The sequence below is a fragment of the Musca vetustissima genome, unplaced genomic scaffold (assembly GCF_032173495.1).
Source record: "Musca vetustissima isolate MV318-11 ecotype Yass unplaced genomic scaffold, APGP_CSIRO_Mvet_v1 utg218499, whole genome shotgun sequence".
NCBI classification, from domain to species: Eukaryota; Metazoa; Arthropoda; class Insecta; order Diptera; family Muscidae; genus Musca; species Musca vetustissima.
The window spans coordinates 11,039-24,629 of NW_026883507.1; the positions used below are offsets into that span (position 1 = coordinate 11,039).

General features: G+C 37.1%; 1 protein-coding gene across 1 annotated transcript; it reads right to left on the minus strand.

Annotated features, from left to right (window-relative positions):
• Window positions 1–6,185: 6,185 nt before the first annotated feature.
• LOC133330409 (uncharacterized) lies at window positions 6,186–6,876 on the minus strand (the record flags this gene model as incomplete). Its single annotated transcript, XM_061538843.1, has 1 exon — window positions 6,186–6,876. A coding segment is annotated over one exon (691 nt), but the record flags the coding sequence as incomplete, so codon positions are not given.
• Between the last annotated feature and the right edge of the window lie 6,715 nt (window positions 6,877–13,591).

The following is a 13,591-nucleotide window of genomic DNA, read 5'->3' on the forward strand; positions in this document are numbered from 1 at the left end:
TAATATGGATACTGTTGTTGTGGCTTTAGACCTGACCAAAGCGTTCAATTCGATTTCATATGCTATTTTAATTAGTAAACTCAGAGATGAATTTGACTTCTCTGTATCGGCTTGCAATCTTATCCTTTCTTACTTGTGCAATAGATCACAATTCGTCACCTACAATGGTGAGCATTCTGGTTCATTATTTCTTTCGAGTGGTGTTCCGCAAGGTTCTGTGTAGGGTCCCTTGCTTTTTGTACTCTATGTAAATAGTCTTGCTGAATGTTGTGGTGATTCGAATTGCATACCTCTTTTATTTGCGGATGACGTTTTTCTTGTATTCAGCAGGAATAAAATGTCTCCAGCAATTTTTGAAAGTGAAATTAATAGTATTCTTGCTCGTATAAGGCTTTGGTCTTTGGAAAATTCGTTGACTATAAACCCTTTTAAGACTCACGCCATAAGATTTGGGCCAAACACAGATCTCCTTTGCTTGTTGCCTCAAAATATTAGGTATCTTCATTGATGAAAAGCTTTCATTCGAACCTCATATTGATTTTGTTCAGAGGAAAGTTGTAGGTGTTATTCGTATGTTTTATTCCACAAACATATATCTTCCACCGTGGGTTAAAAAGAGATTGGCTTATGCTATGTTGATGCCAAATATTAACTATGGTCTTGTAGTGTTTTCTGGTACTTTTGAACGAGTTTTTGTAAGATTAAAGCGCGTTGTTAACAGCATTGTACGCTTTGTTTTTTGCTTGAGGAGATGCGAACACGTGTCGAGCTATGTTTTGAGCTTCCTGGGGATGGATTTTGAAAGATTCGTCTCCACCAAAGTATTATGTACTTTTTATAAAACAATTAGAAATGGTGTACCAATTTCATTGAATAACATGTTCTGTTTCAATATGTCGTCGAGAAGTACGCAAATTTTCATACCCAGGATATACAACTCCACATTCGAAAAATCTTTTTTAATACGTGTAGCTAGATTGTGGAATTACTTACCGGTTGAACTTAGAATTTTCTCGCACTCGAATAATGCTTTTCGTTTAAAATTGTTGAGCTATTATTAAACTGAGCATTAGTGTAGGTATTTGTAGAATTTTCTGACACATGAAATATTTTTTGTTTGGATGGCTTGTTTTCTACGTATTTCATTTGCGTGTAATGGAATTTATTACCTTTCTTTTGTATACATTGTTTGCTCTTCTGGTCAATCTTTGCAAATTTTTCATTTGTGTGATAGTTAAGGCTGGGGAGCCAATTATATATGTAAGCATTTTTTTATATTTATGTATTATTATTAGTTATTAGGACATTATGTCACTGTTAATACTATTTTTGGCCTTGGAGGCTTTTGTATTATTGAATGGAATAAATAAATAAAATAATCATTTCCGACCCTATAAAGTATATATATTCTTGATCAGCGAAACATTCTATGACGATATAGCCATGTCCGTCTGTCTGTTGTAATCACTCTAGCGTCTAAACGAATTGAGATAGATCGCCAATATTTTGCATAGAGTCGTCTTTTGTCTGCAGGCAGGTCAAGTTTGAAGATGGGGTTTATCGGTCCACGTTTGGGCATAGCTCCCATATGGGGGTACCCCCAAATTTTCGGTATTTTGGGGTTCTTGAGCGCGTTTTTTCAACCGAATTCGCTGAATTGCTATATTGAGTTCTTTTTAGGTGCTTAATATCTCCACAAAAAAATTATAAATATGGGTCCACTTTTTCTGGTAGCCCCCATATAACGGTACCTCCTAATTTTCAGTATTTTGGAGGTTTTGATCGTATTTTTCCGCCGAATTAGCTGTAATTTAGTACTTTGAGTTCATATTGGGTTGCAAATCTCTCCACTAAAAATTATAAATATAGGTCAATTTTTTCTGGTAGCCCACATATAAAGGTACCCCCCAAATGTCGGTAGTTTGGGGTTTTTGAGCGTGTTTTTCAACCGAATTCGCTGAAATTTGGTACATTTGGTTCTTATTGGGTGCCAAATATCTCCACCAAAAATTATAAATATAGGTCCAACTTTTCTAGTAGCCCCCACATAAGGGTATCTCCAATTTTCGCTATTTTGAGGTTCTTGAGCACGTTTTTCAACCGAATTCGCTGAAATTTGGTATTTTGTAGTCGTATATGGTAACAATTTTCCCAACAAAAAATTATTAATATGCACCCTCTTTTTGGGGTAGTCCCCATATATCCCCCTTTTTAATACCCTCCACCATAGTATGGAGCGTATATTAGTTTTGTTTTTCCTTTTGTAACGCATCGAAATAATCATTTCCGACCCTATAAAGTATATTCTTGATCAGCGTAAAATTCTATGACGATTTAGCCATGTCCGTCTGTCCGGCTGTCTGTTGTAATCACTCTAGCGTCTAAAGAAATTGAGATAGAGCCTCAAAATTTTGCATAGAGTCGTCTTTTTTCTGGAGGCAGGTCAAGTTCGAAGATGGGCTATATCGGTCCACGGTTAGGCATAGCTCCCATATAAGGGTACCCCCCAAATTTCGGTATTTTGGGGTTCTTCAGCGTGTTTTTCAACCGAATTCGCTGAAATTTGGTACTTTGAGTTCTTATTGTGTAGCAAATCTCCCCACTGAAAATTATAAATATAGGTAAATTTTTTCTGGTACCCCCCATATAAAGGTACCCCTTAATTTTCGTTATTTTGGGGTTCTTGAGCGCGTTTTTCCACCGAATTCGCTGCAATTTGCTACATTGGGTTCTTATTGGGTACTAAATGTCTCCACATAAAATTATAAATATAGGTCTACTTTTTCTGGTAGCCCCCATATAACGGTACGTCCTAATTTTAAATATTTTGGGGATTTTTATCGTATTTTCCGCCGAATTAGCTGTAATTTAATATTTTGAGTTCTTAATAGGCCCCAAATCTCTCTACAAAAAATTATGAATATAGGTCCATTTTTCAACCGAATTTGCTGCAAATAGGTATTTTGTAGTCGTATATGGTACCAAATCTCCCTACCAAAAATTATTAATATTCGCCCCCATTTTGGGGTAGTCCCCATATAAACCCCTTTTTATACCCTCCACCATAGTATGGGGGGTATACTAGTTTTGTTTTTCCGTTTGTAACGCATCGAAATAATCATTTCCGACCATATAAGGTATATATATTCTTGATCAGGGAAAAATTCTATGACGATCTAAGCATGTCCGTCTGTCCGTCCGTCTGTCTGTAGTAATCACTCTAAATTTTGCATAGAGTCGTCTTTTTTCTTCAGGCAGGTCAAGTTCGAAGATGGGCTACATTGGTCCACGTTTAGGCATACCTCCCATATAAGGGTACCCCCAAATTTTCAGTATTTTGGGGTTCTTGAGCGTGTTTTTCAACCAAATTCGCTGAAATTTGGTAAAATGGGCTCTTTGTGGATACCAAATTTCTCAACTAAAAATTATAACTTTAGGTCCAGTTTTTCTGGTAGCCATATAACGGTACATCCCAATTTCCAGTTTTGGGGGGGATTTGACCGCATTTTTTCACCGAATTGGCTGTAATTTAGTACTTTGACTTCTTATTGGGTATACAATTTTCCACAAAAAATTATAAATATAGGTCCATTTTTTCGGGTAGCCCTCATATAAGGGTGTTTGCATTGATGCAAAAGGTGAAAATAAATAGAAATAAAAATACAATTGTTTAGAATTTTTGCCCAAACGTAGATTTGGTTGTTTTATTGAATTGTTCGTGAAACAATTAATATTACCTTTTTACAGTAGTGTAGGGCTGTATGCTGTTTGGTCGTGAACCAAAGAACGAGTGTAATTAAAAGCTAAGATGTCACAAAGCGGCGCTTTGACATAGTTTCTCGTTAGATTTTGCTACTACCTTTTGTCTTTAGTACGAAATACTCAAAGACGTATATAAAGGTAGTGAACAAGATATAACGATGTGTGCACAATTTACTTTAATTCAAAAGGAATTATTTCAAAATAATCATTGCCGCCCGCATTGCAACATCTTGCTATGTTGCAAAATTAATGTATTTTTTTTATTATTATTATTATTATTTTTTTTTTGTTTTAGACTTTTTTCAAAAAAAACACTTAATGCTAAATGTTTTGCTCGGCGAGCAGGATCGTGCAATGTCTCGTCAAGATCGGATCCGTTAACTTTCTTATAATCAAAGACTCGCAGAGTCTTGCGGCTAGGCAATTGAAGATTGCCCATCGCTTGATGATGAAATGCTACATGGAAACCAGGGCTAGAATAAGTTTTGTGGCTTCATTCATTGCTTTGAACCTCTAGGCCTAGTATTATGCTGACCGTCGCAGCTTCGTTGAACCGAGAATCGGTAAGTTGCAAGCCAGCATGATATTCTTCAAGCCGCACGGACATGGACTCCGAAGGAGCAACGATATGTCCCAAACCAATGGCTCTCGCTGAGATCATTTGCGTAACGTCGCGGGGACTTGAGGCCGAAGGCAATGATGAGTTAACGGACGGACGTTTAGAGACTGATTCTGTTGAAGCAACATTATGCACGCTCTTTTCGAACCCTGGTTCTTTCGGCAGTGTGCCGAAATAGGTGGCGACACCACCGGTTCTCCTGAAGGACCTTCAGGGACCGTCGACGACGGATTTTAAATATTTTTTCTCCGATGGAGAAGCAGCTTCGTGGGACCCGAAGGGCGTAGACTCGTTGGCGATGGGGACACCTGTAAGGTTCAAGTCCCTTTCCTCATCGGACATGAGGACGTCGTCTTCAATATCGGGGGTACCGCAGCCATCGTACCTAAATTTTCCATCTTCTGTGAAAATAGAGAGATGTGATACCGAAACGATGAGGATTATAACTAATAAATGGATGGCCAGAATGACCAGTAAAAACCGTAGGTCGTTTTGTAATTATCATAGTCCCATAAAGCGCGACTCTATCGCGACCATCAATGGTCATTTTTCACTACGCGAAAAAGTAAAGAGGTGGCAAAAGACGACTCGAGATATGGACTATGATAATTATTTGCGCAACAACTTTTATATATTACCGTTTTCCGTATGAAAATCCCGAGTGCACCTCTACTGTTCGCCATTATTCCACGATGTGGAAGTGATTGCAACAATGATTGATGCGTAACAACAATATATTATATTTGATTTCACAAATATGCCGAAGATTATGGGATTAAGAATAAATGTAAGAGGTCGTAAACCCGTAGAACTATTTTGAGACATTTGCGTGACAAATGATTAGAACAACCTGAAAGTGACCGGAAGTATAGTTTTAAATGTATGACTCTGGGAGAGTGGTGGACTGTATGATAGAATCTTGCTCGTAAAGCGTTTAAATTTGTATTAAAAAAGTAACACTAGCCAACTGGGACGAAGTCCCGGAATATAGATCGTAGAATCTAGATTTGCGTAGCATGTATATAGGGAAAAGTGTAGGCGATGTAATCTTTAAGTTTTCCGTGAGAAAACTGGCCTAGCACAATTATTAGAGTTACTATCGACACCGTTATGGATAAAAGGGAGTATGGATAAAATGGAGCATAATTTGTTGAAAGTCCCCCAGTCGTATATCCCTAAATAAAAGGACGTAAATAGGAAGTGGGCATTGGACCAGTAATGATCCAACCGAAAATCGTACTCTGAGCTATTAGTGAGCCTAGTACGTTGGAACGTGTACCCTGTAGCATGATCTTCGGATAAAGATCTGCACCAAGTAATATATCGACAGGACGTGAAGAGAAGGGATCGGGGTCGGCCAAACGTAGATTTGGCAAATTTGATCGAATATCGGTATGTGCGGTGAACGAGGGCAGATTTTCTGCGATGCTTGGGAGGACAAGGACTTTAGTTTCCATTGATTGCGTAGCATCAATGGGAGAACTAATACGGACTTGACACTCTTTATTTGAAGTGGCTGATGTCTCTTATTACACACCCTACAATAGTGTAGGCTACTACAATGGTTGACTAGGTGTTTTGCGGACAGACAGTTTAAACAACAATTATGTCTCCTAATAGTATTATATCTTTCAGTAACTGAAAGTTGTAGAAAACGTTGACATGCTCTTAGGTGATGCATTTGTCGTGGACAAATAATGCAAGACTTATTGGGAGACGAACGAGATTGCCTAGAAGATGGTGGCGAATTTCGAGAGAATGTAGGGGTTCGGTTCGTTCCAGCATTCGTGAAATGTGAACGAACTTTTTTGCTACTTGATTGATTGACGTTGTCAATACCACGAATGTCCCGTAAGCAGTTAAGAGTTTGGATACGTTCTGTAAGAAACTTATCCAAATCGTCCCAGGAAGACAAAGCGGACTTATCTTTGATGCTTTGTTCCCAAAGTGTGACGCAATTTTGTGGTAGCCTCTGTAGACATATGAACACTAGAATAGGATCCCAGTCTTCTGTCGAGACATCATAATTTGACATGGATGATATGCATCCATTAATACCTCTTTGCAATTTTTTTAGGCCAGAACTAGTCTCATTATCTATAACAGGCAAATCGAATAAAAGTTTAAGTTGGTGGTTCACCAATATACGTGGATTGTCGTATGTACGCTTTAGAGCTTTCCACGCAAGACCAAAATTGGTGTGAGTAAGCGAAAACTTAGCCACAATTTCATGGGCGTCGCCACTGGTCTTTTTGTTTAAGTGACATAGGCGTTCAATGTCACTAATGCCGGAATTGTTAATATATACCGCAGAAAATAAGTCCCTAAATGTAGGCCAATTAAGGAAGTCGCCATCAAAAACTTCAATATCACAGGGCGGTAAGTTTAGTCTATGACCACAATTATTATCAACACAGGATGAGTTATTTAAACCAATTTGTTGATGCTGAGCATTTGAATTGGCCTGAGGCGGAGCCCGAAGTTCATCTAATTTTCTATTTATAGAAGAGAGGACCCTAAGGAAACAATTATATGCCACATCGCATTTGGTTTCTGCGGCAGTGAAATGGTCACTAGAACAATCTTGTTCTGTCAAATAATTTTGGCATTTGTCGTACGTGGTTTGTACCGTTTCCTATAATCTCTTCACCTCAGCTCCCTGTAGTTCTAAAATATAGACATCGAGCTCTTCGTCCCGTGGGGAACTGAATTTGGCGTCAAATTTAACCAAAGCATCAGTAGCTCGGATGAATAAATCTAGAGGAGTGAGTGGCATTGTCAAATAAAAAATGAATAGATTTCAGAAAAATGTGGGAAATGAGAGTTTTCGTTGAAAACTATATTTTTGAAATAATAAATTGGAGCGAATACACCAAGTATATGTTACAGAATTGTTTGAAAAACCACTGCGATTAATAAACTTGCACAAAAATGCACAAACGTGTTAAAACTTCAGAATATTTTGCACGAAATGCAATAAATTTTAAGATTTTGACACGTGATGTCAATAACTGTAATTGAAAATCTACAAATAAATGCAAATTTTCAAAAGAAATTAGGTAATAGCACGTGATGCTGTAGACAAAACGTTTAAAATGCACTGAGTTTATAAAAAGTCGTGGACTTGTATCGATATTGTATCGTGAATACAACAAAAATGTGGTTTAACGTGATTAAAGCCAGTAAAAATTTAGAAATTTTAAGAATAACGTATTAAATTTTCACTAAAATTTCTCTCAGTGTATTAAATGTATTCCAAATTTATTACAGTGTATCGTATAATACACGTAAGCAATGACAATGTATCGAACATAGCAATTGCCCACAAAATTATTTTGAAATAAATATATAAATCGTTCGATAAATATAATATGTAATAGTATATATATGAAATTAATAAATTTGTATAAATATAGCCAAATGTAGGGTGCACTATGTCGAAAACACAATTTAAAATTATTTTTGGTTGATATCCGAAGGATTCAACTCGAAAAATATCAGAAAACGGCACAAAAATATTTTTATAAATATTCATACAATTTATTCGTGTGTGTGAACACCCCTAAGGAAACTGATCATATGTTTCCAATAATGTGTCACATGTGATAGTGGCGGGTGGCAACAATCAGCAGAGATGACAATCACTCTCTCATGTGATGTTGCTATTGTTTTTCTGTTTCTTCGTTGTTTGTCAAACAAGAAGAAGAATAAATGAAAAGCACAACAATAAAAATGAAATATATAAAGAAATTATGTGGAACACGGAAATGAATAAAATAGATGAGAGAATAAATACAAAAAATATCTCTGTGTTTGTTTTGATTTTGTTGTTGTAAACAAATGTGTGGGGATGACACTTGATGTTGTTTTTTAGCAATGCAATTTACCGACGGCAACGGACGGACCGACGACTTTTTATTTTATTAATTATTTATCACAACACTATTATTTCTTCACGGTATGTCAATTTATTTGAAAAATAAATTAGGATGTGTACATACCTGTGTTGTTGATAAATTAATATTTTAAAATAAATAAAATGTTTGGATGGTGGTGATCGTGGATCTTTGTAGTTGTTGTTCTCGACGATGTCGATATTTTCCTTCGTGAAAGGAGAAACAAAAGGAGAGGTGTTTGTTTTCATCAAAAACAATCCGGCTTGATTGGACCAATGTTTGCGTTGACGCTGTCGTTTTAGGTTTTCCTTGTAAAGGTGGATTGTAAAATCCGGCTCGAAGGACCAATGTTTGCGTTGATGCAAAATATGAAATAGAAGAGAAATAGAAACACAATGGTTTAGAATTTTTTACCAAACGTATATTTGGTTTTTTATTGATATTTGTTCGTGGAACAATATAAAATTACCTTTTCTACAGGGTTTGATGATTTCTGGTCGTGAAACAAAGAACGGGTGTAATTGTAAAGCTAAGATTTCACAAAGCGGCGCTTTGACATAGTTACTCGTTATATTTTGCTACTACCTTTTGTCTTTAGTACGAAATACTCAAAGACGGATATAAAGGTAGTGAACAAGATATAACGATGGGGGCACAATTTACTTTAATTCAAAAGAAATTATTTCAAAATAATCATTGCCGCCCGCGTTGCAACATCTTGCTATGTTGCAAAATGAATATGTAGCTAATGTTTGGTTTGTTATTTTTTTGTGTTTTTTTTTGTTTTATACTTTTTTTTCAAAAAACATATTAATGCTAAATATTTTGCTCGACGAGCAGGATCGTGCAATGTCTCGTCAAGATCGGATCCGTTAACTGTTTATTATCAAAGGACTCGCAGAGTCTTGCGGCTAGGCAATTGAAGATTGCCCATCGCGTGATGATTCAATACTACATGGAAAACCAGGGCTAGAATAAGTTTTGTAGCTCATTCATTGTGTTGAACCTCTGGGCCTAGTATCATGCTGACCGTCGCAGCTTCGTTGGACCGAGAATCGGAAAGTTGCAAGCCAGCATGATATTCTTTAAGCCGCACGGACATGGACTTCGAAGGAGCAACGATATGTCCCAAACCAATGGCTCTCGCTGAGAGCATTTGCGTAACGTCGCAGGGACTTGAAGCCGAAGGCAATGATGAGTTAACGGACGGACGTTTAGAGGCTGATTCTGTTGGAACAACATTATGCAGGCTCTTTTCGAACCCTGGTTCTTTCGGCAGTGTGACGAAATAGGTGGCGACACCACCGGGTTTCTTGAAGGAACTTCAGGGACCGTCGACGACGTTCTTTCGACAGTGTGTCGAAAAAGGTGGCGACACCACCGGTTCTCCCAAAGGAACTTCAGGGACCGTCGACGACGGACTTTAAATTATTTTTCCTCCGATGGAGGAAATGGCGATGGGGACACCTGTGAGGTTGCAGTCCCTTTCCTCATCGAAGATGAGGACGTCGTCTTCAATATCGTACCGCAGTCATCGTACCTAAATTTTCCATCTTCTGTGAAAATAGAGAGATGTGATACCGAAGCGATGAGGATTATAACTAATAAATGGATGGCCAGAATGACCAGTAAAAACCGTAGGTCGTTTTGTAATTATCATAGTCCCATAACGCGCGACTCTATCGCGACCATCAATGGTCATTTTTCATAACGCGAAAAAGTAAAGAGGTGGCAAAAGACGACTCGAGATATGGACTATGATAATTATTTGCGCAACAACTTTTATATATTACCGTTTTCCGTATGAAAATCCTGAGTGCACCTCTACTGTTCGCCATTATTCCACGATGTGGAAGTGATTGTAACAATGATTGATGCGTAACATCAATATATTATATTTGATTTCACAAATATGCCGAAGATTATGGGATTTAGAATAAATGTAAGAGGTCGTAAACCCGTAGAACTATTTTGAGACATTTGCGTGACAAATGATTAGAACAACCTGAAAGTGACCGGAAGTATAGTTTTAAATGTATGACTCTGGGAGAGTGGTGGACTGTATGATAGAATCTTGCTCGTAAAGCGTTTAAATTTGTATTAAAAAAGTAACACTAGCCAACTGGGACGAAGTCCCGGAATATAGATCGTAGAATCTAGATTTGCGTAGCATGTACATAGGGAAAAGTGTAGGCGATGTAATCTTTAAGTTTTCCGTGAGAAAACTGACCTAGCACAATTATTAGAGTTACTATCGACACCGTTATGGATAAAAGGGAGTATGGATAAAATGGAGCATAATTTGCTCAAAGTCCCCCAGGTGTATATCCCTAAATAGATGGACGTAAATACGAAGAGTGGATTGGACCAGTAATGATCCAACCGAAAACCGTACTCTGGGCTATTTGTGAGCCTAGTACGTTGGAACGTGTACCCTGTAGCATGATCTTCGGATAAAGATCTGCACCTAGTAAAATATCGACAGGACGGGATGAGAAGGGATCGGGGTCGGCCAAACGTAGATTTGGCACATTTGATCGAATATCTGTTTGTGCGGTGAAGGAGGGCAGATTTTCTGCGATGGTTGGAAGGACAATGACTTTAGATTCCATTGATTGCGTAGTATCAATTGGAGAACTAATACGGACTTGACATTCATTATTGGAGGTAGTTGAAACAGATCCACTGACCCCAGAAATAGTGGAAATGTTCGAAGTTGTGGGTATGCCCTTCGATTTCGCATTTCTTCCGAAATGAATGATGATGATGAAGCAGGGTCAATAAGAGCTCTGGCTAGGTACGTAGTACCTTTATGAACAATATGAACGTTTGCCGTTCCTAACAACATTTTGTTGTTGTGGGTGGTATGAAATACCTGTCTATTTGAAGATCGTGGGGTAGTCCCTCTCGTTGTAGAGGGCTGATGGGGAGAAACTACATTCTGAACTTGTGGTGTTGTGGCCGTCGAAGACGAACCAGTAGTGGAACGTTCCCTGTGCAAAAGAGTATGGTGTCTTTTATTACATACCCTACAATTGTGTAGGCTACTACAATGGTTGACTAGATGTTTTGCGGACAGACAGTTTAAACAGCAATTATGTCTCCTAATAGTATTATATCTTTCAGGATCTGAAAGTTGTAGAAAACGTTGACATGCTCTTAGGTGATGCATTTGTCGTGGACAAATAATGCAAGACTTATTGGGAGACGTACTAGAAGATGGTGGCGAATTTCGAGAAAATGTTGGGCTTCGGTTCGTGCCAGCATTCGTGAAATGTGAACGAGACCTTTTGTTATTTGTTTGATTGACGTTGTCAATACCACGAATGTCACGTAGCCAGGTAAGAGTTTGGATACGTTCTGTAAGAAACTTATCCAAATCGTCCCAAGAAGACAAAGCGGACTTATCTTTGATGCTTTGTTCCCAAAGTGTGACGCAATGTCACGTAGCCAGGTAAGAGTTTGGATACGTTCTGTAAGAAACTTATCCAAATCGTCCCAGGAAGACAAAGCGGACTTATCTTTGATGCTTTGTTCCCAAAGTGTGACGCAATTTTGTGGTAGCCTCTGTAGACATATGAACACTAGAATAGGATCCCAGTCTTCTGTCGAGACATCATAATTTGACATGGATGATATGCATCCATTAAATATAGACATCGAGGTCTTCGTCCCGTGGGGAACTGAATTTGGCGTCAAATTTAACCAAAACATCAGTAGCTCGGATGAATAAATCTAGAGGAGTGAGTGGCATTGTCAAATAAAACAAGAATAGATTTCAGAAAAATGTGGGAAATGAGAGTTTTCGTTGAAAACTATATTTTTGAAATAATAAATTGGAGCGAATACACCAAGTATATGTTACAGAATTGTTTGAAAAACCACTGCGATTAATAAACTTGCACAAAAATGCACAAACGTGTTAAAACTTCAGAATATTTTGCACGAAATGCAATACATTTTAAAATTTTGACACGTGATGTCAATAACTGTAATTGAAAATCTACAAATAAATGCAAATTTTCAAAAGAAATTAGGTAATAGCACGTGATGCTGTAGACAAAACGTTTAAAATGCACTGAGTTTATAAAAAGTCGTGGACTTGTATCGATATTGTATCGTGAATACAACAAAAATGTGGTTTAACGTGATTAAAACCAGCAAAAATTTAGAAATTTTAAGAATAACGTATTAAATTTTCACTAAAATTTCTCTCAGTGTATTAAATGTATTCCAAATTTATTACAGTGTATCGTATAATACACGTAAGCAATGGCAATGTATCGAAGATAGCAATTGCCCACAAAATTATTTTGAAATAAATATATAAATCGTTCTATAAATATAATATGTAATAGTATATATATGAAATTAATAAATTTGTATAAATATAGCCAAATGTAGGGTGCACTATGTCGAAAACACAATTTAAAATTATTTTTGGTTGATATCCGAAGGATTCAACTCGAAAAATATCAGAAAACGGCACAAAAATATTTTTATAAATATTCATACAATTTATTCGTGTGTGTGAACACCCCTAAGGAAACTGATCATATGTTTCCAATAATGTGTCACAAGTGATAGTGGCGTGTGGCAACAATCAGCAGAGATGACAATCACTCTCTCATGTGATGTTGCTATTGTTTTTCTGTTTCTTCGTTGTTTGTCAAACAAGAAGAAGAATAAATGAAAAGCACAACAATAAAAATGAAATATATAAAGAAATTATGTGGAACACGGAAATGAATAAAATAGATGAGAGAATAAATACAAAAAATATCTCTGTGTTTGTTTTGATTTTGTTGTTGTAAACAAATGTGTGGGGATGACACTTGATGTTGTTTTTTAGCAATGCAATTTACCGACGGCAACGGACGGACCGACGGTTTTTTATTTTATTAATTATTTATCACAACACTATTATTTCTTCACGGTATGTCAATTTATTTGAAAAATAAATTAGGATGTGTACATACCTGTGTTGTTGATAAATTAATATTTTAAAATAAATAAAATGTTTGGATGGTGGTGATCGTGGATCTTTGTAGTTGTTGTTCTCGGCGATGTCGATATTTTCCTTTGTGAAAGGAGAAACAAAAGGAGAGGTGTTTGTTTTCGTCAAAAACAATCCGGCTCGATTGGACCAATGTTTGCGTTGACGCTGTCGTTTTAGGTTTTCCTTGTAAAGGTGGATTGTAGAATCCGGCTCGAAGGACCAATGTTTGCGTTGATGCAAAATATGAAATAGAAGAGAAATAAAAACACAATGGTTTAGAATTTTTTACCAAACGTATATTTGGTTTTTTTTTAT